This window comes from Symsagittifera roscoffensis, chromosome 9 (genome assembly GCF_963678635.1).
Source record: "Symsagittifera roscoffensis chromosome 9, txSymRosc1.1, whole genome shotgun sequence".
Classification (NCBI taxonomy): Eukaryota; Metazoa; Xenacoelomorpha; order Acoela; family Convolutidae; genus Symsagittifera; species Symsagittifera roscoffensis.
The window spans coordinates 30,324,377-30,351,383 of record NC_087070.1 but is presented as its reverse complement, the minus strand read 5'-3'; the positions used below and the strand labels follow the sequence as shown (position 1 = coordinate 30,351,383).

The following is a 27,007-nucleotide window of genomic DNA, read 5'->3' as shown; positions in this document are numbered from 1 at the left end:
TGTTGTCAGTTACGTTGTTTATCTGAGTAGGGAAAGTAATTTCTGTAACTGCTACTCTCCATTCACCTTGCAAATTTATTTCTTCACTCAGGAGATTTTTGAAGTTGGCCAGAGTGTTATCTTTAAAAACGTTCATTGATGCAGATGAAACTAAGGTAATTGTGAAGGAAGGGTAAACATTATGGGTGAAAAGGCTGTTGGAAGTGCCCTCAGTCATGATTGTCCTTCTCCAGAACGCGAATTAGTTCAGACTCGTAAAATTTTCCCTCAATCGGTTCTCTGTTAGAATCAATCAAATTGTATGTTGGGGGATTTCGTGTTGGTATGTCAAACACTTCAAACACTTCATCGGTGAACGATTGTTTGTAACCCTTGCGAAAACGTATGTCTACTTTGGCAAGTCTAACATAATCACCAACATAAAGCTTTGGACGTCGAACTAACTTCAAAGACTGTTCTGCTCTTAATGAAATCAGGCGAGGAACATCTGTTTTAGTTACTTTATTTGGTGCAAGATTTGTGACACGATTTGTTCTCGAATTAATTGCATTGACAAAATCTTGCAATTTGTCAATGTATGAGTAAGTCCATTTATCCTCCAAGTACTTATAAATAAGATTTTTCAAGGAACGGATATTTCTCTCAGCGAATGCGGACTTTTTCTCGCTCTCTGTGCCATAAGTGTTTATGCCTTTTTTTTACATAATGCTTCGAAGGACCCTTTAAACTCTGTGCCCTTGTCCACCCATACTTTTTCCGGTTGTTTTGTCGTTATCATTAGTTTGAACGCTTCTGCTGTTGTAGTAGCATACTTTGATTTCAAGGGTTGCACTCTGAGATAGCGGGACATGCAGTCAACTGCAACAAGCAGATACTTAACATCATGGTTGTACTGGGCAAGTTTATCAACAAAGGCCAGATCTAATGACCAGATTTCGTCGATATCGTAAACTATGACCTTGAGTCGCGGCGTTTTTCGGATCACAGTTCGATATTTCGTGTAAGCAGGTTCAGTATGAAGGAAGTGTTTAACTTTCTTTCGCGACAAATTGCTTGCTTTTATCAAGTTGTTCACACTACCAAATAACGCGGGACCTTTGTCACTGTATTTAGTTTTCAACAATTTTTCTTCAATCTTGGTAATTTTCCCATTGTTTTGTTTGCGCCTTCGTCTTTTCTGACGTTGGAGAATCTGAATCGTTATGGGGCGTTCCGTATGAGTCAGAGCCTTCTTCTGACTCTTTTTCACGTTTTTGGTTTTGGCTTTTTCTATTACCGCTGAGACTTTTTCGTTTGTGTTTTTTACTTCTCTTAAGGTTTGCACTTCTTTTTTCCTGCCAAGTGGGCGACGTTGAGTGGGTTCTTGAGAGTCCGAGTTCTCGTTTCTCTTGAGAGTTAATAGACGCTGACTGAACCGCGTGTTTGGCATTTCGATTTATTACCAGGTTTTCATTCAAGTTGAGAGCAGTTAAAATGTTAATGAACGCCGGATTGTGTAATTTTTTCGTTGGTTGTTGTATATCGTATAAAAATATTGTAGCTTTAAGTCATGTTGGTACTTTATCTACATATATCACCTCGTTGTCACGGTTTATGGTTACTCTTTCTGAATTTTCAATGATTTCAAGTACGGTTTTTGCTCTAACAAATTTTTTGTCTTCTAAAACTTGTAACTGTCCTAAAATGCTTTCGGTCTGTCTTTTGTGTTTCTCTTCTAGTATTTCGTCTTTAACACGTTCGACCGGTACTTCTTCATCGTCCGTTAACAGTTTAAGCTGTTTTTGTTGGGGCTCAACATTATCCGTAAATGTTTCCTTCGTTGCAGTAGTCTTACTAGTTTGTGGAGATAATTGGGGTCTAAGCCGGTTAAGATAGGACAGTTGAGCATTTTTATGTTTAATATTATTATCATGAAGAACACGTGCAGCATGTGGCTGCTCTTTAACATATAAGTGTTTCGGAATTAGAATGAATTCTTCAGCAGTCATCATTAAGTTGTGAGGTACTTGTAACAATAATAAAGTATTTGTCGAACTAAATGGAAGCCTTCTTTACTCAAAATAATCGCACGTTTTTTGACAACACTGGTTTTTGGAGTTATTAAGTATTTGTATGCTGTCTCGAATCGTTCGATGTTTGCGATTTTAACGGGTACGTTTCCATTGACTACATTGAGCAAACATTCACAAATAAGTGTTATGATCTCACGATTTGAAGTTTTTCTAATTAATCTTCTTAGCTGGTCAGGTTTCAGTTGTACCATATGCCGCAGAATAGATAAGTTTTTCTTTTTCATTTGTGATTGGAGTAGTTTCTGCTTCAGATAAGGGTAAATAAAAAACTGTTGGCCCAGGTGGTGTGATATTTGAACAATATCTCAAACAATCTGATGTACGGGGGTCAAAGTCGATTAGAAGATGTCCAAAAGAGTCTCTGGTAGCTAATTCGTAACAGTTTCTCAAAAATTTTGATACATTCAATTGTCTTCCTAAATGATCTAGTTGCTGAACGTCGCGAGGCGATTTGAACAGAATGATGTGTGAAGTGTTCAAATCAATCGTACGCGACCATCGACTTTGTTGAAACAAGTTATGCTTAACATATATTACATCTATCCCTCTATGTCTACCCGCTGTCGCTAACCTAACAAATTCCTTGTCATTATAGATGTCTTCACATGAATCATCGAAAACTAGAAGAACATTTTCTAATTTTCTCACAGATTCGAATCCGTCGAATTTCATGAACTCCACGTTCACTTCGCGAGAAGACACTTTTTCTGAGAATGCAGGTTGCATCTCTTTGTAAAGATATAGAACGGTTCCAAATTTAGGGTAAAAAGTATTTCCCATCAGAAGTTTCAAAATTAACTCAGTTTTCCCGGATCCTGAAGGTCCCACTATCGCCATAAAAATTCTTGTCGAAGTATCAATCACTTTATTCATATTCTTGGGTTTGGTAGTACGTAACCAACCAAGCCTGATAAAATTGAGAACCAAACTGACATTTCTTCGCAACTTAATTTAGTGAAAGAAAACTTGAGAATGCAGAAAGTTAGTAAAATTAGAATTACTACCATTTGCGCAATAAAAACTACTTCAGACCTTGGCAAAGTTACATTGTTACAAAACTTCCATGATTTTTTTCCACTGTTTGTCTCGTTATAAACAAACTCTGTTACTAATGTTGCGTCAGGTTCATCTACTGCTGTTGTTGCTTCTGACATTTGAGAAACTATTTATTCTACAGACTGTGTTAGACTTTTTCTCTCTGTGAATGAAGCTTGTAAAAAATTAAATTACTTTTGAGAACAGTAAAAAATTTCATAACGTGTGAAATCTCTATCATTTATGTCATGCATTTCTAAAACAAAGTTTGCTGGGATATTTGCAGTTTTTTTGTAGTACATTATTTTCTTCACAGTATCCTCTTTCACAATCGTCTTAATCTCATCTGGCAATTCACTGCTGTTTAGATCCATCTGAACTCCTGGCTGACGTTTGGGTACTAAGACTAGTTCGGGAAGATATAATCCTCGCTTGCTGGCTAACATTTCTGATAAACTTGAATCTCTGGAAGTATACAAATTGATCAATAACTGGAAAAAACCTCTTCAACGTAGACAACTCTTCTTCGGAAATTATTATTTGCTCCTTCCTCTGAACAATTTGGCCACTGCAATCAATACGCTCTATTCTCGTTAATGAAATTTTAATATCACCCTCTGGAGTCATCCACGCACAAAGCATTGAATTTGGTGATAGGTATGTCTCCACTTTCGCTGATCTCTCGCTGTTGTTCATTTTTCAACCAATCATAAAAAACCTTGGTTTTCTTCAGGGCACAATAATTCCTTGAGTTGTAATGTGGAATATGTTTATTGCAACTTGGATAATTTTTAAAATATAAGTTTTCAACCCGAGGACAGCCCAAATCATCTAGGTTTTCAATCTTTCGGTCCAAGTACTTGGCCAAAAACTCTGTCTTTTCTTTTCCTTTAGCGTAAAAAACGGCACCGGGATTTCTCAGCACAAAACTCTGAAGTATTTGATTCAAGATTATATAAAGATAATCACCGTTTTCCCAATGGAGACCGTGTAAATAATTTGTTAACCAGTTGTAAGCTTTTTGTTCAAGTTTTGGTAGTATATTGAAATTCACTGGAGGTAGGAAAATGAGTCGATCGCTGTAGTCTGAAGTTGTTATTGCTAATTCTTTAACCACAAAGGCGTTTTTCTTGTAACGAAAGCCTTCCACGTCAAGCACAACTGATCTCTCGCCTAGCATTCTAGTAAATGATAAACTTCTGGTTTTTTCAACTTAATGAAAAGGCAGAACGCTATTCCACTCAAATGTCCCAATAAGCTGTTGTTACAGTTCCAGGGCAACATGTAACAGTACGTGGGACCCTGTTTATAAAATTCGTGTATAAATCCGGCCGCATCGTGCAAATTAGCGTGCAATCGTAAAATTTTGGAATTTTTCAAGTATTTGTCCAAGGAAGAGTTATCAATACCAATCAAGCCACCATAAGGTCTCAACTTAATTAAAATGTCGTAGTTAAGGTTATCAGAACTAACAAAAAACAGAGAACATGCAGCTAGAAAATAGTTGCGTCGGTTAGAATTATCAGGATACGTTTGTTTCAAAGACGTATAAATTTCGTGAATTATTTTCAAATCAATAGGAGTTACTCTGCTTTTTTGCAATTTCATTATTTATTTTTTCCAACACCTCTCCAACCTGCTGAATTTCAAGCCAGTGGAAATAAAAGTGACCTTGCAAATACCATTTAGTCTCATTAAGATAACGGTGGTAAATAATTAAATAAACCACCGGAAGTTTTTTGTATTTTGATAGCTTGTTGAAACATAGACGGATTTTTCTCTCCAAGTCTTTATCAACCCTTTTTGAGGTAAAATCAAACGAATAGTCGAATACGTTTTCATAATCAGCAAAATTCAAATCGCTCACAGTACCATACTGTTGTTTTGTAGAAATGCACCAAGAGATTTGTTGAAGCTCACTCAAATAAAATTGTTCTTTGAAAATTAACTCGTATTCTTTCTTTGAAATTTCTTTTGCCCTTTCGAGGAAGACGACGTAGCGTTCATTACAAAATTTGAAAAATGAGTTTTTTTCTGCGGTTGAAAACACTCTTAATTGTAAATGTTCATTATCAATATCTTCAGTACACCAAGTTCCCTCTAATTTCATTTTTCTTATTTCAAAATTTGTCAAATTTATCATTTGGTATATTTTGCCCAGAAACGGCCGCCGCCTTTTGAGAGTAATTTCAATTTACTGCCTTTTTACCATAAAATTTAGGTCAAGTTAAGGAATTAGTTTACTGCTGCCAACAGTTAAGCTACGCTGCCAAATTGGCCGGCGCATTTTTATTATATACCATAAAAGTCAATTCCCCGTTCACTAACAAATTTCAACTAGGTCGAAAGTTCATTTGCCCGAAACAAATATAACATTTAATATGATTCATATGATTAACCAGGACCAATAATTAGGACCCCAAAAATTGGAATTAGAAAGAATTTTGTATCGTGTCCCTTGTTGTTAAGCTAAACTTAGCAAGATCCTAAGTAGGGGGTCTTCTGCTTTTTGGGTGGAAAATTTCTTTCGTTTACAAAATCCTAGGATAGGGGTCCTCCAAAAAATCAAGGACCCCTTTCCTAGGATTTTGCTTTACGTGAGGACCCCCCCTTAGGAAGGACCCCCCCTTAGGATCCGGGACACGATACAAAACTACTGTGATCAAAGCTTTGTGTTGTAGTTCAATTTTTAATCAAGTGTATGCAAACATTTCATTTAAAAAATGGAAACGAGTGCAGCAAAAAAAATGAAATCGACGCAATTTCAATTTCGCAGCTGAAATTAAAAATTCTTAAAATCTTGAACAGTTAAAACCGTGAAACTCTCCAAGCATAGCTGGATGAAGTTATGATTCAAACAAAAATGCCAACTCTCTGACCAAACGGCTCTTTTCCATTTTCCACCCCTCGTAAGTTTACAGACCAAAATTGTTCAGATGGCATTTTGCATGTCAGAATTGTTGTAAATTTTTGTTCACCTGGTCACGCTGACATCTTTTGATGCAGTTTTTAACCTGAAAATTCATTTTAAACAGACTTTTATATTATTAGTTTGGGAAAAAATCAAAGGGAAGACTGGAACGAAGCTGAACAAGCCAAAAGAAAAAATGGGCAGCTATTTGACCGAACAGAATTTGTATTTTTTTCTAGATCAGCTCAGTATTTTGAAGTGTTTTGCCAGAAACTTATTATTACCTCTCAGCAAAACCATTTTTTAAGTTTTTTATCATTTGATGTTTTTTTTCACTCGTTTGTATTGTAAATTTTTAAATAAATAAAATCTAACAGATTATTCAAATTGCAAACAATGCAAAATAATCAAAAAAATCAATGTTTTTTTTAGTTTGAATCGTTTGACCTCCCTTTTTTATTTTATCCACCCAGTACTCGAAAGATGACATTGATAATTCAGGAAACTTCAGTAAGGTTCAACTTTCTTATGGTAAAATATGGCTTACTTACAAGTGCTCCAGTAGCAAATATGAGTTTGCGTATGGTATTTCGTAACAGCAACAATATAAAAAAAATCAAGCCGCTGGAAATCAAATTTTAGCGCGAACAAAATTCAAGAACTTTCTTGAAAAAAAAAACGTTTCGATTTATATCGGTGATATTTTTACTTTCAATGACACTTATTAACCAGAGAGAAAGCGTAGGAATAATGTTTTAATTGACAAAATGTTTCGAAAAAAAACAAACGTTACAAACGGACAGCTCGAAAATAGAAAAGAATAATGAAACCGAAAAAAATTTTGGCGATTTAAGTTTTGAAATTCAAAATTTCAAGAAAAAGCAATAAATATATCACGCTGAAGCTCTATGAATTTCAAAAACATCAGCTTAAATATCTCAGTTTGAAAAAAAATTAACTATTCAAATTGCTAAGAAATCTGAAAGTTAAACCCACTTTTTTGAATTTAAAAGTCAATCATGTTTTTCTTGACTTTCACACTTTTGCTGTTTGATAGTAATTTTTATCTTCCTTTTAACAGAATAAACAACTGAACTCGAAAAAAAACTATTAGTCAATTAGCAAAAAATTAAATTTGAGCTTGAACAATTTTAAGACTTTTTCCGGGAAACAACAAACAAACACTATTAAATCATCAGAACAGATTTAAGAGTCTTCACTAATTTCATGGACTCAAAACGAGTAAGTTAATTTCAATACAAGGCCAAATTGTGCATTTGATAGGCAATTAAATGGTTTCTGCTACTTGAATCCAAAGACAATTTCTTTATTTGTTCCTAAATGTAAATAAAATTACCTCCTAATAGAAAAAATTGGTTGGAAGGTTAGAGAATACACACGATTTCCCGCACCAAAATTCCGAGGTACGCGAACCCATTTATATCACGAAAATTTATGATCTTAAATCACTTTTGAATTTTTCACGGATGATGCGACCAAAAAAAGACCATGCCTGCCTTAAGGGCTTTAACATTGTCTCCTATCGCAATTGTATGAGGAAGCGCATTCCATGTTTTAACTATTTGTTGACAGACAGCAACCTTGCCAAGGTTCAGGAGGAACTTATGTTTCGTGAGCTTTGCTAGATGTCCGCGTGTTGCTTCTTAGTGTTATTTGTTTAACAATCATTTGCAGATCCGATTGTCGAGTTCTGATGTTGGATGCAGAAATTTAAACACCTCAGTCATGTCTCATCTTAGCCTTCTAAAAGCTAACGAGGGAAGGTCTAGTTTTCGTATTACTTCTTCATATGGCTCATTCCTAATGTCTTCGAGCAGCTGCGTCGCGCCTCTTTGAACGTTCTCTACAATCTTCGAGAGCTTTATATGTTGAAGGTTCCAGACTGAAGAAGCATACTGCAGATGATGTCTTACAACTTAGCTGAACAGCAATCGCAACATACTTCCATCCATATATGCCCTAGCCGAACGACTGTTACAATACTTCACTAATTTGTGAAACTTCCAGGTTTTTGGGCTGTCCGCAATTATGTAGTAACTTCAGTTACTATCAGAGTTTTTGATCATCTGGTTCGTAAAATGGCTCGTGCATTGGTCAGTACCAGGTCTGCTGAAAACGGCTCAATTGGTTTTGTAGGTTGTGAAAACCACAGTTCAAGAGCATGGAATTGACCCTTAAACTATAGTTCCAATGTTTTAGCCGATCTTTCGGCTAAAACATATTAAATAAATAAAGTTCGAAATTAAAAAATTGACTTGTTCCATAATCGGAACACGAGACAAACCAAAAAAATAAAATCAAAATTGAAAAAATTAAAAGAAAATTTTAATAGAAAGTCTCGAAAACCTAAATTAGATGATAAAATTGTAATGTAATTTTGACCTGAAATTCAAATTTGCAAATATTTGATTGGTTAATTTTATCATTTTATATAGCCAAATGTCTTAGGATATTTTTATGATTGATGATCTTTTTGTAAACTTTTTTTACCTGATGATGCATAAATGTGGGAAAATGTTCGTAAATTCTTTTTTAATTCCTTTCATCTTAATATGTAAATTTTAAAAGTACCCCAATAGCGCTGAGCTAGTTTTTAAACTGATGTTACCCCCAAAAGGAACCAATGAAAAACTTACAGTGAATTTTATCAATTATTCTTTTTTTCTCTCTTGTAAAAATTGTACATAAAACTGTACAGGATTACAAATTTTTTATTTATTTTTCATTTGCTTTTCATATCGAAAATTTTATTGCATTTTTGGGTCTCCTTTTTAATGTACTGTTTTATGATGTCAGAGCCAGAATAGTTTACTTTGCAGCAGCTAGTTCGCTACAACAATTTGAAGGATCTGGAAACCGAAAAATTAAAAGTATTTTTGACAATCGCGACAATTATTCCATGACCCTTGCTCAATAGAAACATTAAGTAAAACAAACTTGCAATTTCTTCTAGACAAGGTCCCCTTGGACAAAAGAAAACAATGTGATGCTTCACGACCTCATTAACAAGTTAATTAGCAGCCACATTTTAACAACTATCGATCCGGTAGCCCTGAGGATAATTCTGATATTCTGAAGATGAAAAGTTCGCAAATCAGAGCAAAAGTGTTCTGTAGGAAAAGGGCTTGCCCGGCGTCAAAGAAGCGCTGAGATGAAAGAGCATTTTGGTCATTCCTAGGAAAATCACGAGCCAGAATTGTTGTAAGAAAACCAGGAGCTTCAACAGGATAGTGCCCTGGAGTTGAAGTCGCTCAGGCTGGTAGTGGAAAACCAGGGCAACCTACCAGGACTGCTTGGAAAGTCACGATCAGCAAAGAACATACTTTCACAGATAAGGCGGAAGGAACTGGCGAAACGGAAGGAGAGGGAACAAGTGGATGGTACTTCATCAAGCTGTTAGTGTTGTTTTGTTTGTTCTTTGCTTTGTGCCTAGTGAGGTTCGTTCCTCGTGGCCTGCTAAGTAATGAATTCATGTTTCCTCCTCCCACCAATTTTACGACGGATACTAAAGAGTAAATTTTCGTGGAAAATAGTGCTGAATTATCTTAATTGGTACCTTAAACTAAAAGATTGTTTTCATAGAGTTAAGTTTCTGAGCAAAATCTTAGATATTGATATAATACCAGTTTCATTGCAATTCCGCGTGCCAGAACACAGAAATTGATTTTTGCTCAGACCAAGCGGTTCATTGTTCTGAACACTACTGATATAAATAGGCTAGGTATGACGAGAAGAACATTATCGACAAGATAGGGAAAACAAGAATTGTAGTACAGCGGGTGATTGATGAAGAACTTTGGCCGTCAGTCTTCCACTTGATTATATATTTGAAAATAAAAAAACACCACACAGTGAATGAAACCCACAATTTCAAAATTGAGAAAAACATTATCAAAGAGCTATTGAGTCTGAAAATGGCAATGCCATATAACAAATTGAGGTCAACTGGTAGTCAACGGGCTTTTTTGTACGTTTGAGCAAAAGTAAACAAGCAAGACATACCACTGCGCCCTGTTCTATCTCTGCCTGGAAGTTCATATGACAAGTTAAACAAAAAATTGTCAAATTTTTTGCTAAAAATGAGAGAGCGAACATAGAAAAAAAGCAAAAGAAGCTTGAGAGAATAATGTGAAGGTTGAATCGGACTCCGGTGAGGACATAATTTCTTTATTTGTTAAATGTTTGTACACTAATGTTCCAATCAAAGTGGCTATTGACATGGCCTTCAGAAAACTTTACAATTAAAAGGAAACTCCAGACCTTGCACTGAATACAATGAAGAGATTGCTAAGCCTAGCTGTAGGTCAAGTGCACTTTAAGTGTAAAGATATGTGCAAAACACAGAAAATGGCTTGGCTATGGGGGCATCTCTTGCTGTAATACAGAAAAATTTGTGGATGAAAGAGCTCGAACCAGTTTTGAGGAACGAGAGTCCCCTATTTTGTAAGCTCATGAAAAATTGACACTGTATTTGTCCAGAATGTAGGAAAAAGTTACGCATAGACAGAAAATAAGTAAATGTGAACTTTGTCTATATTGATTCTATTAAAAATTTAATAAGTTTAAAAAATTGAACAGAGGAATAAAGCTAATAGTGCCGTGAGTCATGCCATGAGTTGAAACAAAAAGACCAACCCTTGAAGAATTAAAGCTCTTTCTGAGATATAAAGATGATAACGATTTGAAGAGATCCAAAAGATTTGTTAGATGCTGCAAATCAATTACATCATAATCTATAGTTTACTTTAGAAAAGCTAATGAGAAAAGCAATTTAGTCTTTCTTGATATTGATGTTAACGTGGACTCACTCTAAAATGTAGTCAGTGGATGGAATCAAAAAACAACTGATACAGTGACAATTCTTATTTTTAGGAGTTGCCCTTCTCTCCATTATAAGAAAAATTATTATAGAAGGCGCAAGATCACCGAACCTTTAGAAGCAGTTCCTTTTGGAATAAGTTCTATAAGGCCATAAAACAGTAGAAATCAATAGATGGACAACTAATACCAAGAATTTTGGACTGATAAGGTTGCCTCGAAGACCCTTGATAGATTCATCAAAAGAAAGGTCAACAAGAGCACTGGTAAGAAACTACATCAAAGGCATATTGATAAAACTGACACACCAGCCGTGATAGTGGTGCAGTACCGAGGCAATAAAAGTCTGATATTTGCAAAACGGGTGCAAACACAATCAAAACTTCAATTGCTTCCAACACCAGAAAGCTGAAAACTTGCCTACGATCCTATAAATCTTCTTTTTTGCGTTAACTCAAATCAAAAGTGGTTTACAAGAATTCATGCTGTGGATGTTACTTCACCTATGTTGGTCAAACGCTGCGGCATCTAACCATAAGAATTGACGAGCACCGGAAGGAAGACTCAACCGTAGGTCATCATCTGAGGCAGTGTGCAAATGAGGGCGAGAGTGCGGTCATGTCATGAGAGGTTATTGACCATGATGCCACCAACGTCAAGCTAATGACATTAAAAACTCTTCAAATCTGGGAAAAGACACGCCCAATGATTTCAAAAGCAGGAAATTGAGCCTTATACTAACTATAGTTCGCAAAAAGAATTTTGGCTAAAACAAAAAAAGAAAGAATTGCGTGAAAAAAATTTGACATTTTTCAAAAATGGAAAAACAGACTAATCCAAAAATTATAACTAAATTCAAAAAAAATAAAAATGAAAATAGAAATGTTAAGAAATTTAAACTCGTTGGTATATTTGTGATGCAGTTTTGGCGCCAGTTTCAGTTTTGCAAACAACTGCCACCCACACACAGCAAGCGAGAAGGATAAAAGTAAAAATGAGCATAGCAAAGTACGACTCATCGTGACCCCCGTCATCAGCAATGCCCGCAATTGAAGGACGATGAAACGCATTATTGTCTTGGCCTTGATCACAAAAACGTGACCTTCGAACTGACCAAATGTTCTGACCCACGATGAATGATCCATTCTTACAGCATGTAATAATGGAGTTAAAGAATGTCATATTCCAACACATTTCGCTTCTGAAACACTCAACAACCCTTTACTACACGTTTCTCCATTTTCCTTGAACAAAACGATTATTACCATATATAAACATTAATTTTTACTTCATCATCAATTAGATCCTACAAAAATCCGAACCACCGAAACTATAGTAAATAAACATTTCCAAATAAGTAAAGACGACAATAAACCAACAGAAAAACATCCTCTGACAAACATACGAATATTTATATTCGAGAAAACTAACTCAATCGGTTATTCTCACTCTCACACTTTCATTGAATCAGTTTAAAAAGACCAGCACAAAAATGAGGCCAAGAATTATTTTACTCCCTACTTTCGTCTTAAGTGGAAATTGCGATACATTTTCTTCAGAATATGAAGCGCTTACAAGAGGAATTTTATTCCACAAAGAGTCCCAAATATTACTTGCGGAAAAATTTGTTATTGTTCAATTTCTTGTGCCATTCTCGAAATACAATTTCACGATGCAGAAACAAGTAGAAACAATGTTAGCAAAATTAGCCGAAATGTGGAGTCAGCCTTCGGCCGAATGTCCACTAGATTTTTCGCAACCTTTCAATTCCTCGCACAAACCCTTCAATTTGAATTGGATGCTGGCCAAAATACAAAACAAAACAAATGCAGCACAGCAGGAAGTTGAACACATGCGCAACGTAACAGCAAAATTTCTATCGAACGATGAAAACGAGGAAGAAAATCAAAACAAACAACAAAATTCACAAGGAATCCAAAATCGTGAAGAACGCGGTGCACCGGTAGTAGCAGCCGCTGCTGTAGCAGGAATAGCGCTGTTCGGATCACTTGGAATATCAATGGGAGGATCAAGTGACTCTGGATTTCTTGGAGTTTTCGGTAATTGCCAAAACACAAGAAAGAAAAATGCAGAGAACATCGACCGACTAAGCCAATACGCTAGCCAACTTACAGAGTACGTTTTAGAAATTGAACAAGCCAGCAACAAAAAATTCTTCTTGATTTCCAACGAAATAGCCGAAATAGCAAAAATCCAAAAGGAAATGCAAGAAAACCAGAACAAAAATTGGAAAATTGTACAGCAGCAATTTGAAATCTTTCAAAACAACTTTCATGTTTTACGAGATTGTACTCAAATGCTGTTTTCGCACCAACAGCTAAGTTTCAATTTCGACGCAGCCGCTTCATTGTTGAACGTTTTGTATGCAGACGTCAAAAGTTACCGTTCAGCTTTATACGCCTATAGCATAAGTTTGCTCAACTCAATCCCAATTCTACTAGACAAAAGACTTCCAATGTCCCTAGTTCCTTGAGAATGTTTAAATGCTGTACTCGACTCAGTACATGATGCACAAAAATACTCCACGGATAAACTGTCATTGGCAATTCCAATGCAAGATCTAATGTCCTATTACGATGCGAAATTACTAACAGAAATTTCAACAGTAAAACAAGGATTACTTCTGACATTGGCGATAACTCTATCATCAAGAACAACAACCTTTACAGTTTACAGTGCACATTTAGTACCAATGCCACAACACGATCCCTCTGAAGCTTTAGAATGGGTCATCGAAGGCCCATACCTAGCAATTTCACAGGATTCAATGGAAACGACAACTCTTACACAAAAACAATTGGACAACTGCATTGGATCATCAACATACAGAATTTGCCATGAAACAATGGAAACACACTTAGCACAATCCTCATGTCTTGCGACACTTTACTACCAGGAACCGATAGTTGCCTTAGCTGTATGTGAAACCAGAAAAATCCTACTACCCATCCCGGAAAAAGCGACCAACCTCGGGATTGGAATTTGGTTAATAACGAGCGCAAGACAATTTAAATGGAGACAACACATAGTAAGTGGACAAGAAACAACATCAAACGTGAATAAGGATGGATGTAAAATTTGCCTTATAACTCTCAATTGTGGAGAGCAACTTATAAGCAAGCAGATTAAAATACGGTCAGACCTGTCAAGCTGCGCAAAAATTCCAGCAGTACAAATTGACGTCAAATTAGACGACCCTCTCCAGAAGCATATTTCAACGGTCCCCGAGCTAGACCAATTACCCTATTACAAGTCTAAAGCAGACGCAAATATTGCCCTATTTCAGCAAATGTAACTAGAATTGACAATGATGTCAGTAGATAATCTTCAACAAAACGATTATGACAAAATTGCTAAACCCTTAGTCCACAAAATGCAACTTTTGAAACCAACATTAATTGATAAACTCGATTCCTACGTCCCTATAAAAGTCTCTTTATCCCTCACAATCTTTGTTTTTATCGGAAATCACCTTGTACACATCCTAGTCATGTACCTTTATCATAAATTCAAGTTCATTCGAAACTTAACGCCAAAATTTATGAAATCAACCGATACAAAAATTCCAGTAAAACAAGTAATGTCAGTAACTAAGGACCAATTCCCACTGATACAATCGATGGATCATAAGCTCAAAAGGAAGATAACTTTCATTAATGCATCTACAACGGATGAAGAAATAATACAAGACATACTCCTTCGGTTAAACAAAATCGAGAACCTTGTGGCTGAACACCACAAGCATCTGATACAAGAGGAAAACCAAAGAGACGCTATACAAACCCAATCCCTCAGTTCATCCCGCAGAAGTCTCCAATCGCAGTCACGGCATTCAGTTCATGCCCGTGAAATCCCGCACGAAACACAACAAACAGACCAAAAACCAATCTACTTTCGGTCTCCTCAAACATTCCCAGTTCAGACCCTCCAGCAACAACAATCACCGGTGAACAACGCGACAAGACAATCGACAACTTAAGGGTGGCACCTTAAAAAAAACTAGTAACGACATTTAAATTTATATACATAAATTTTATCAAAGAACGGTTGTGTAACGTCCTAGAAAAGTCCGTTATATAAAGAGTGATATAATCATCCATATTTCCTTATTACCATATATGGAGCTTGAACTTGTATACCATCATAGGAATGTAAAATCACTTGCTCAAACACGAAACACCACAAACATTTCTTGTATTTGCTAAAACCACTCATAAACCGGAAAAAGTATATCTGTTTACCTATCAGAGAACATAATTACTCCATCCTGCTCCGGTTATAAATTGCCGTGTAAAATACTGTAAACTCTTGCCTTATTAAGTGCCGCTAATTTTGTTATTGTCTTTCGTCTGGCGCGTGCCGGCGCAAGTAGATATGATTATATTTGAACTATTGAATAGAACCAGGGTGAAAATTATAACACTGAGAGCGATGAGATTGAAACCTGACGAACAGTAAGACGAAATTCAGTATTAAAATAACTAACTACTTTTACTATCTAAGAGTGAGATCAGATACTGTCGGCCCTGCTCCGAAGTAAAGTAAAAGCTCGCCATCGAAAGATTGAATTTTATAGTAAAGCATTGTCCAATATTCCTAGGAAATAAATTAAAAATAGCGCCATCACAAAATGTAATCTTGGGAGGTCTGTGATCGGAAAATCCAGAGTTTAAAACTTTGATGTCACATGGCCCCGTTGAATTGAGGAGCAAGATGTCAAGCTTATTGCCACTCTTATGGGTGGTTCAAGTATGTACTGTTCTAAAACAAGGTCAATAACTACAAAAAAAAAGAGTTCGAATCAGAAGAGTTCGAACTGTGGAGCTAGCGCCAGTCAACATTTGGATAGTTAAAGTCACCACCTACCGTAAAGTAGCTGCAGCAAACGTTACCGCGCTTAGCACGCTCGCTGTGAAAAGCGGCATGAGCTGCTAAGATGAAATCACCGAGTTCATCGAATGTTGAGTGGAAGGAGAAGAAGCAAGACGGCGCAACCGACTAACGAATCTCAAAATATTGGGTGATTGTCAAAAACAGAGGCAGTGCAAGTTTTCATTGCATTAAGACAACCTCCGTGAGCACCAACAGTTCAATCAGACCTCGCAATAAAATTGAAGTCAGAGAAAGGAAAGATACATGAAGAATCCACAGTAGTGTTAAGCCAATTATCTTTCAAGCGAATGAAGTTGCAGTTCCAGGCATATAAAAGTTTAGCAAAGCTTAACCGCCTCTCCAAGGAAAGTAAACTTTAGCATCTAAAAAAATAACAAGAAAAAAATTCTAGTCAATTTTCAGTTGTTTCCATATGATGCAGTTTGCCATTCACGTAAAGTCTTAGATCGCGAAGTCTGATTTGATTGCGGTCGTACCTAAATGTTATCATCTCGTGTCGTTTTCTCAATAACGCTTTTTCAACAACTTGGCCAGCTTCAGTTAAAGACATGGAAATACAGATTGCAACATTGTAATTTTTCAGAGTATAACATTTACTCAGAATTTTTCGAGTGACCAGGCAGAATTTAGTCTGATAATGATAGTCTTTGGACAGGCATCATTGGATTCAGTTTTCAATTTACCCAGTCTGTACACCTCTTGGATATTGTTAGAGTTACCTACGACCAGGTATTCAATCATTTTGGTAACAGACTTAGAATCATCTTCGATGCGTTTAGTGGACGATTTTGAGGTGCTTTCAGGGATACATTGAATTCTGATTTCATCGGATTTTTAAGCACTTCAAAACAAGCAGCAGAAGTAGTTGAAGCAACATAGTTTGGGTGTGGTGGACTTGCATCATTGTCTTTTCCAAGTGACACTATCGATTCTTGCGCAGATTGTTAGAAATTTCTAATAAAGTTTAAAAGAAGGAGTTTCTAATAGCGTTTTTTTATTGCGACCGATGTGTACCTGGCACTTCTAATGATAACCTTTTCCCGCAGAATTTTTTTCAGGAAAAAGTTTTAAATTGTTCAGGCTCAAATTGTTTGCGGTTCGCCTTTTGAACTTTTAAAAGCTCACTTCATTTCCTTTGTTCGAGCAGCAAAAGTATAAAAGCCACAAAAAACTTGCTCAACTTCTAGTTTCGAAAGTGGAGTTTAGTTTTCAGATTTCACAGCGCAATAAAAATTTTTAAACAATTTTTACAGATCGATCTAAGATCTGAAAAAAGAGAAACAAGTGTAAAAATGCTCGAAAACGTTTTGACCAATCAATTTTAAACAACTGTAATTACATAATAAATTACGTATTCGTTAATAACATTTTCCTGTAAATTTCTGAGACTTTTAAGTTTTTTGTTCTTTCATGGTTATAAAACTCCGATTTGGAAATGTTTTTGATTTTGAAACAACAATTTTTTTTAACTTTTAGCCATGTTTAACATGGATTATAATTTTAGTGTTAATTCGCGGCTCCTGAATTCATCGCTTATGTTGATCCTCGGTCTTTCCCTCCAAATACCCGAAGCCTCTAGTGTTAGTAGCTTATGAGTGTTGGCTGTTTGGTCTATAATCTCTGACTTCAGCTCAGCGGTACCGCCTACCTCTATCACATTCTAACAAGTGTTGCCCTACTGGAGAGTCCCCTTTGCGGTGTTCATTGACCCTCGTGGCTAAATTTTGGACTGTCTGGCCGACAAGTGGAGTTACATCCACTACATGTAAGCTTATACACCACTTTGGATCTCAGTTCACGAGCAAAGGAAGTTTTCAGGGATGGCAAGCCTGTTTTCAATTTTCTTGTTGTAAAAATTATTTGTGCCCAAGATATTTGTCGAACCTTTGCAGCTAACAGTTGAGATAGATTGCCTCGATATAGCATTGTAAAAAGGGGGTGAGTTTTTTTAACCATTTATCATTTCTCGGTTCTGTTGCCTTCACCTCAAAATTTTTCTTTCCCTCAAAGATCTTGTTAAGAGTTTCAAACACTACCCTGTCCGAACAATTTTTCGGATTTTGATTTTCAATCCATTGTTTTCGATTTTTTTTTCAAATGCCTGCTCAAAATTTTCCCATGTTGAGGTACTTCTGAAATTACTATGAACCGTCCCTTCAATAACGCTTCTTTTGCACTGCAAAGTTGCGCAACCTCTGAAATTTAGAATGGTGCCGGTATCAGTGAATTTTTGATACCACCCATATCTGACCTTTTTTCTTGAGTCCACCTAGACATTTAAATCCAAAAAGGCCAAACTACCGTTACTATCAAGTTCTTCTATGGTAACAACATTCTAAGTCCGATCTGTTTCCTGTTGTTTTTTGCAAGTAATGCAATACCATGCTGTTTCAGCGATGTCTGCGTATTCGGATTCCCATATGTTACCACTACCTAAGTGATACCAATTCAAACAAGCTTCGCATTCTACCCCCTTAGTCCGATATGTCACCTTTTTCTGACATCCAGGGCAGATCTCCTTGTTACCCTCATTTAGCACAGTCAATTTTGGTACTTCTTTCTTTAATGCAGGTTCGTATTCCTTGAGCCACAAATTGGCCAGTATTACTGCAAGGGAGTCGCCCATTGCTAAAACGTCTTTTTGTACATACCCCAAATCATTGCATTTAAGGTGTACCTTACTGCCCAATTCAGTAGTTTTTCATAGTCTTGCGAGATGTTTCCGGAGGGTTGAGTTGCTCATATAATCTCCTCAGAGCTATTTCAACCGCTTCCTTGAGCGGAACATTAGTGTACAAACTCTTTACATCAAGTGAGATTATACGTCATATGAGCTACCAGGCAAAGAAAGGACGGGATGAAGTGGTGTGTCTTGTTTATGTACTTTTGCTAATCCATACAGCCTAGCCCGCTGTGCCCCCGGATCTCAACCTAGTAAACAGCGCTTCGCTAATCTCGTCCTTCTTTTTCATGGCGAATAATTCCTTGTTTATGTCTTTTTCACTTTTCATGATCACGCTCGCTGTCTGTCAGATTCCTCCTCTCACTAAATTGTTCTGCCTGTAATAAATCTTTCAGTTTCTTCTCATATGTCTCCTTTTTCATTACACAAAAACCCACGCCCTTATCAAACGGCACTGTCAGAAGACCGTTGTCCTTCAAATACTTTCTGGCTTTTTCGTTACCTTTGTCAGAGGGGGTCTGTTTCACATTCTTAGAATATCTCTTTGCAGCTGCTTCAATCTCATATAATTTTTTCCGGGTAATCTATTTAACTTCAGTTCAGACAAAAAACTATCAATATCCGCAAGGAAGTGAATTTCATTTCATAGGGACGACTCAGTGTGTTATCTGCAGGTGTTAGTTTTGTCAATCTAGTTGACTTGATTCCCAACCATCTTGACAGTCTTCGCTTTAGTTCATCAGATACTTTCTTTTACACTTCCCTAAATCATGAAATTCCATGGGATTTTGCCGGTGTGAAATGTGACCGTTAAACTTATATGTTACTCATTTTTGGTGTAATTGAGTTATATACGGATTAGACTTGCATCATATTATTTGCTATCATTTTGCTGTTAAAGAGTATTAAAATTGTTTCAATAATAACCTCGATTTTGAAGCTTGCCATCTCCATTTTGTACCACTTTTTTTAAGAGTTATTGAAACATGTCAGATAGGGACGACTCGTCTAATTCTTCTGGTTCTGATGAAGAGGATGCACTTCTGCAATCAGAGGTTTGTTAAGTCGTATAATTATTGTAAACTTCCAAATTATAAATTCCTGTTGCCAGTTAAGTGTTCGGTTGGCTTGATAATTAAACTTTGTTTAGGAAGAGCTTTCCGAAAGTGGGTCGCCTTCTATTGACAATATAACACTTGTGAAACCTGGACGTTCAAGTTACATGCAGAAAAAGTGCAAGTACATCGCAAAATATCCAGACCCAAATGAAAGCTTACGATTGATTGAAGCTGAACTGAGAGGGATCAAACTGAACATCTCGCTAGCAGTCGCAAAGCTGGACGTCAGGCCTGGTTTCGTGTTTTGGCTTGAGAGGCTGTCCTCATATTTGAACCTTTATGGGCTGCATATGTGCAAAACTGACCATGTTTATTTTGTTGATATGCTGTGTAAAATTGCGACTAATTTGGATCTGGAACCTGTGATTTGCAATCGCGTTCTAGGAGTTTTAACGGACGGTTTGCTGCGGGGATTTTACTTGCAGCCGAGTGATTTAGACATCGACTGGAGATCTTGGTATAAATTGTACTACAAATACCATTTTGGGTATGACAGCAGTAGGAGCATTTTGATCCATCAAAGAAATATGGACTCACAGGTTGCTAAGACAGTAGTGCTATTGCAAAAGTTTTTCTCAGTGGAATCAACCCATGAAATCATTGCTGAGGCGAAGCAATACTTGGTACCAACCAGTTTAGTTCATTCAGCTGGGGTGAGAATTTTGTGTTTGTTTCTTCCAACGTATATCGAAATAGGCAAAGAATCTTTCGGATACAAAGTGTGGTTTGACGAACTGATGAACCTGTGGACGGAAAATATGAATCTTGAAACCATGGAAGATGTTGACTTGATATCTTTATTTCGTCGTCTCTCCAGGCACAACATGGGAAGAATTGATTGGGAGCCTTTTTTGCCCAAGTTATACACTCGGGTTTTGAAGTATTTTGGACTCCCGCTAGCTCTGCCTAGATCGGTCGGCGTCAGTGCTCTCGGGCGAAAGGGAACGAGCGACAAGTCGGGTCACGTAATTCAGGCCTTAGCAGAACTCGCCGTGAATACGATAGATCATAAAAGTTCTGCTCTAGTCCATTTGAAGCTTTTGTTCTCAAGCTTGCAGAATTATTATCACCCGTCAAACCTAGTGGGTCCAAACACGGTATGTAATTTAGTTAGCACAAATTTTAGAAAGTTGAATATATATCACCTGCAAGTTGGTTCATTACGAGAGAGTCTGCAACCCTTGGAAGCTGCCAAGTTCTGATAAAACTTTTCCACGAACTCGTTGTGTTGAATATATTGTGAAAAGCTCATGTATAATGCTAGTTTTATACATTTTTGGAGCAGCTGATGCGTAAACTGCAGCTGTGGAAAGAAACTTACAGAGTAAGTAAAAATGCACTGAAGAAGACTTGCTCTTAATTTGGAAAGCTTTATTTATTTTTTTTTGAAGGAATTTCCTGATTACTCAAATACAAAAAATGCGGTAACTGCAATGTTTTTTGAATCAGTGCAAGTAGTTCTAATTATTCTATAGATCATACAATCGTTTGACAAATTCAGGCTTGATAAGCGAAAAGGTCGTTTTTGTTTAGACTAGGCTGACTTTCTTCATGGGAAATCTACTAAAGAGGTTCTTGGAAAGAGTCATTGCGTGAGTTGAGTCACTTCATTATATTCTGAATTTTCCTTTTGTTACTAGATAACGAATAACAGAAATCATAAAAAAAAACGGAGAATATACGCTAACGTAAAACTCTCTAAATCTCTCAGCTTCGTACGTGTTTTAGAGAACGTGAGGAGTGTGATAAATGGAACATGAAAAGACAAGCGACTGAATCGTTTCTAACAGAAGAACAGATCTCTGAGTTCGTCTCAATTGTTGAGCCGTCTGTTTTACTCTCGGTATTTATCAAGGGTCAGTCAGTGTCGGCAATGAGCTATGAGACCAATCCATTGTTTTTTGTCCAGACATTGGCAGTGTTGTCTCCGGAAACAGTTCTGCCCGATATCTTTGAAAAGGTATTTACCGTGTGATTAGCCTTGCGATAAGAAAGGATGTTGCAATCGGGTACTAGACTTTTTTTCCGTAAATAAGTTTGTCAACAAATTTCAGCATGCATGCAGTACTTTTCAGAACTTCACTGATTTCAGCATGCATGCAGTCGGCTTAGTTTCCGCTTAGTTTTACCATCCAAGTAAATCGCTTATTTGAATTTTAATTTTTTTAACAATATAGTTACTTTTAGTGTTCTGATTTACCTCGCTGTTTCTTTGTAATTTTTTTAAACCTTGACATCGTTTATATTTCTTTTTTTTTTTCGTTTTTTTTTCGTTTTATATTTTATTCTGACCAATATTTTATCGGCTTAGTGACCTAATTTTGAGTTGTTTAAATGGAAAAAATTTTTGCTCATCTGTGGATTAAACAAAATGCTAAACATTTTATTAGAAATTATAATTCAAATTTTTCATGACAACCATTTTTTTTTCGTGTTCATAGGTTTCGGCCTATATTATATCGGCTTATCGGCCTCATATTGCTTTCTTCGAAAAGCGTGTGTGCGTGCCTGTGTTTTGAGGGGGCTTAGTAACTTCTTATTAGTCTTAACTTTTTTCATTTTTTTTTTCATTTTCGCTTTTTTTTGCTTCCTAGGTTTCTGGCTATATTATATCGGCTTAGTTGTCCCATATTGTTTCATGTCCTGGATCCTGGACTCATTCAACCACCAGTCTTTTCTGTTGCAATTTTTTGAGCATGTTAGCATTTCAAATATACGGCCTATTCGAATTTTATTTTTATTTTGGTTGTAATTTTACCGACTCGGTTAGTTAAAATTTCATTATTTTTCTTTTCTTTCTCGGTTTCGGAATATTTACAATTGCGAAGCGAAGTATTATTGTACGAACTTTCTTGTTTTACACTTGCGAAGCAAAGTGTTATAGTACGAACTTTCCAAACTAAGTCGCATTGCGACTGATGTTGTGAGTAAGTCGCAAATATTGTTGCGACTTAAAGCAACAATATTTGCTGCAGCAAATTGGCATGACAGCGTATTTGTTGCATCTTTACAGCTTATTGATAACATGTGCTTTGACATTCGAATAGTTATAAGTTCACACTGTTCATGCATTTTTAATTCAAGTGAACCGAAAAAAGCTAGTTGTTTCAAACAAAATAACAAAATAAAATCTCAATTTCAGAAATTTTCTAAATCAATAAATCTCGCAATTTTTTGAAATGCATAATTTATACATAATGTGGCTTTATGATGTGCAAATTATTACATGCAAAATAGTATCTTTTTTTAATTGGTGCTACTTTCGCTGCATAGAATTGGCAATTTTTTTTAGCATATGTAGCTGTGTTATTGGTGGCTATTTTTTGGGGTTTTTAAGGATCCGTGACTGAATGGTTAGTGCGTGAGACTCAAGTTTGCTAGGTCGCCGATTTTTGCTTATTCGAGTTTTTGCTAAGCCTCGAATATTTCTATTTTTTCTCATGTCACTTGATAGAGCTGCTTTTTGGTCTTGTTCTTGCTAGTGTTTAACAACTTTTTATTTTTTTTCCAAATTTTTGTAGTTTTTTTGGCTTTAAGGGCTTCTGCTCAGACATTTTTGGTTTTTTACCGCCTGTTAGCTTTTCCGATGGTTATTTTCTACATTATTTTGTATTATTGTTTTTTGGTTTCTAGAGAAGATCTAGTTTGTTGGACTTCACTTTTTTTGATAATTTTTTTTTTCGATTTCGACTTTTTTTGAAGTTTTATCGACCCTTTTTTTCGAGTATTGCATCGCAAGTGGTGCGAAGCTCAGCTTCGCCTCTGTTTAAATAAATGTAGCTGCAACTTTTGACTTGAAAAGAACCAGCTTCGAGATGACATACACAGACCTTTTTCTGCTCATCCTTGTTACTAATTGTGGTTTTTACGCTTACTTTTTTCAGGCAAAGAGCTTGTCTAACAGAATCATTGAATCAGTTCGAAGGTTGACTTCATTAATACAAACAACCGAGTGAGCGTAGCGTAATGTATTATGAATCAACTTTTTTTCTAATCTAACTCACAAATAAAAGTGCGGATTTGGTATAGAATTGGCAATTCAATAGCATCTGTTCTGTAGTTTCGAAAGTGGAATATAATTTTTAATTTTCGCGCGGAATAAAAAATTTACATATTGATCGTTTAGTTCTAGACAAAAAACTTTAAGTGAATGTTTTTTTATATGTGATTTTTCTTGTGTTTGCTAAATTGCAGCTCCGATTCTTTTTTTGAATTTGTTTTCCTAGTTTTTAAACTTACCAGGCCTGATTAATTCTTATTTCTTTTGATGTTTTTTGCCTAAAAGACTTGAATTGTTTCGGATTATTTTATTTTGGCTTAGTATTTCAAATTTTTGCTGATAGTAACTCCTTTTAGTTTTTTTTTGGAAAAAAGGTTTTTGTTTTTGAATTCACTGGTATCTACTCAAGAATTGTTGGCTCGTTTAATTTTTTTGAATGCTTTTTAACACTAGGTTAATTTTCTCGATGTTTTTCCTCAAATTCAACTTGTTCGGAACAAACGTATGAAGTTTTTATAGATGCAATTTTTCAATCGACTTCATGAATTCCCATTCGTATTCTGTTTGCTAGCTTGCAATGTGATTGTTCCAAGCATTGAAAATGGAAAGAAACTTTATCTTCGGGTGTTTTAGTTTTTCTTTGTTTTCTACGCTAAATCTACCACAAATAATCGTTAGAATGGGTTGAGTGAAATATAATCATAAATCCGATTCAGTTGTGGTTCGAACGACATTTTAAAAATCAATGTCGAGAAAAATCGATTTGAAACCTTTTATTTTTGGTCTAATTTCAAGCAAATGAAGTGAGTGAGCAGGCCTTTTTTTGTTTTTCGGGCCAATTCAGTTAACACAAAAAATAATAGAAATACTTGGAGCGATATATCATGTTAAAGATTTTGCAGTCTTGATTTGAATGGCATTAAAATTTTTCATAAAGTTTCCCCTGTGTCTAGAAATACACGTTTGGAATTTGTGAGCTTTTGTCTAACTTCGAACGAGTAGGTCTCTTGAAAGTAAATTTTTTGTTTTACCAGTCAAACACTTTGTTTCACTCTAGACTACAGCTAATTTATTTTTTAAGCTTCAGTTAGCGCTTCTTTGGCAATAAAAATTTTTAGATAAGTATTTATTTGTATTTGATGTTTTTTTTTTCTTCGAAAAATTCATTTTTTTTAACGAGTGATGAACGTAGTGAAGACTCTAATGTAGGTCTTGGTGATTTTTTTTTGTTTTCTTTAGGAAAAAGACTAAAAATGCTCTAATAACTACAGATGTGCATTCATACAAATAAATGCATTTATGAATGCTCGTAGCTATATATGCACTTTTTGAGTTCACTTAAAGTTTTCTGCTGAAAGTTACGTAAATAGCACTCTCCATATACGAGCGTGGAAATGGCGCAAAAAACATGAACGATTTTTAGTTGCAAAAGAGGAATTTAGTTTTTAGATATCCAGCGGAATAAAATCTTTACCTATTGATCCAGTTTTCTCAAGTTGGGTTAATGCTATCAAAAAAAAATTCCAATCATAAATTTTTCTAGAAATTGAAAGTTGAAATTTTTTCAACAAAGTCAATGTTTTTTTTTCTATTTGATTGCGTTCATTACTCCTATCCAACTGTCAGTTGGCTATGTTTAAGAGTCATAAACATAGTAAAGATTCTCATATAGGTCTTGCTGATTTTTTTTGTTTTGTTTTTCAGGAAAAAGTCTTGAAATGTGCATAACAGTCTCTAATAATTACAGATGTGCATGCATACATATTGATTCATTTATGATTGCACTCAGGTATATATGCACCTTTTGAGTTAATTGAATTTCATCTGCTGAAAGTGACGTAAATAGTATCTCCAAATACGAACTAGTTGCGAAAGAGGAATTTAATTTTTAAATTTCCAGCGGAATAAAAACTTTACCTTTTGATCCAGTTTTCTTAAGTTCGGTTAATGTTATCAAGAAAGCGCCGATCATAAATTTCTCTAGAAATTCAAAGAGCCAAAAGGGCATCTATTTTTTTTTTTGAAATTCGAAAGCTGAGATTTTTTCAAGAAAGCCTGTGTTTTTTTTTGTTTTCTTGTGTTCATTACTCTTTTCCAATCTTCGATTGGCTATGTTTTGATTTTTGAAGACAACTTTTGTCGATTAGGCCAAATTCACTAATTGTTTCCACGCTCGTTTAGTCCTCTCTCACAACACTTTAAAAAACGAAATTTAATTTGAAAAAAAAAGAGAAAACTAATTTTATTATGAATGGTCGTAACATGATATGCTACTCGCAGGAAAACCTTGTGTTTGTGTGGTATCGGTCTGTGTACTTTTTTGAAGTTTTTGGTCAGATCCGATCAAAATCGTGTAATTTCAGAATAATTGCGTGGTTTGATGTGAGTTTGTTTAGCTATACACGGCGTTGTCATCATTAACGGAGCCACACCAACTTACAGCGTCACTGCTCTCTATGGCCTACGTGTGTCCTTCAGTACTCACTGAACCAGACAAGTTTCCAGGTGGTAGACTGAAGATACTGCAGCTCCTGCCAGAACTGCTACCGACGATAGATGCAAACGATCCGAGTAAGCTGGCAACTGCCACTGCTCTCTTGTCGGCCATGTTCTTCCAGATTCCTTTTGTAAATTGCGCACAGGCAGGACTACACAACAAAAACTTAACTGAAGTTAGTTCGCTGAAAATCTGCAGTTGGCACAGCAACAGTAGGAACTTAAGTGCCAAGTACTGCTGTATAAACACGAAGTGTAACAAGACTTCTCGTATCAGGGCGAAGTCATGATTGTTCCGACTGCCCTTTTACGTCAATCAAAAACCTTTTGGTTACAAAATTCCTTTGAAAAATGTTCCTGAATTTTCTACCCATGAATTCAATGAACTTTATGCCCTCAGACGCCATGTTAAATACAAATTGAAATGTTTTGCATCTGGTGACATATAAATGAGAGTAAATGGCTTTCCATTTGAGAGCAATTGGAATGCTTTAAAATTTCGCGGCCTACGCTTTAATGGACGAAATATATCGCGCGTCAATTATCCAAGTCTGAATAATAGAAGCTAAAATAATCCTAAATGACCAAAGGTAAATTATTGAGAGTCGATGAACGTAGTTCAGACTCTTGCATAGGTCGCGATGACTTTTTTGTTGTTTTCATGAAAAGTCTTTAAAACTGTTCAGGCTTAAATTCACTTTTTCGTGGTTTGGCTTTTGATTCACTTTTAAATTCAGTTCGTTTCCTTTGTAAAAAGAAGGCAAACTCTTGTATCGAATAAAAAAAGTGTAAAAGTCTGGTAAAACGTGATAGACTTCTAGTTTCGAAATTGGAATTCATTTTTCAGATTTCACAGCGAAATAAAAATTTTACCTATTGATCCAGTTTTCTCAAATTAGGTGAAATTCATTTTCAAAAAAGAGCCAATCATTAATTGTT

General features: G+C 35.9%; 2 protein-coding genes across 2 annotated transcripts in view; both read left to right on the top strand.

Moving 5' to 3' along the window:
* Positions 1 to 27,007, top strand: part of LOC134854897 (uncharacterized) — a 582,728-nt gene that overhangs the window by 309,137 nt on the left and 246,584 nt on the right. The window lies entirely within an intron of this gene.
* Positions 1 to 27,007, top strand: part of LOC134854896 (proteasome activator complex subunit 4-like) — a 207,032-nt gene that overhangs the window by 135,704 nt on the left and 44,321 nt on the right. The window contains exons 2-6 of the mRNA XM_063871256.1: positions 19,429 to 19,509; positions 19,605 to 20,669; positions 21,106 to 21,164; positions 21,301 to 21,532; positions 25,969 to 26,244. Coding sequence (XP_063727326.1) covers positions 19,441 to 19,509; positions 19,605 to 20,669; positions 21,106 to 21,164; positions 21,301 to 21,532; positions 25,969 to 26,244 — 1,701 coding nt within the window. The 5' untranslated portion in view covers positions 19,429 to 19,440. The remainder of the gene's footprint in view (positions 1 to 19,428; positions 19,510 to 19,604; positions 20,670 to 21,105; positions 21,165 to 21,300; positions 21,533 to 25,968; positions 26,245 to 27,007) is intronic.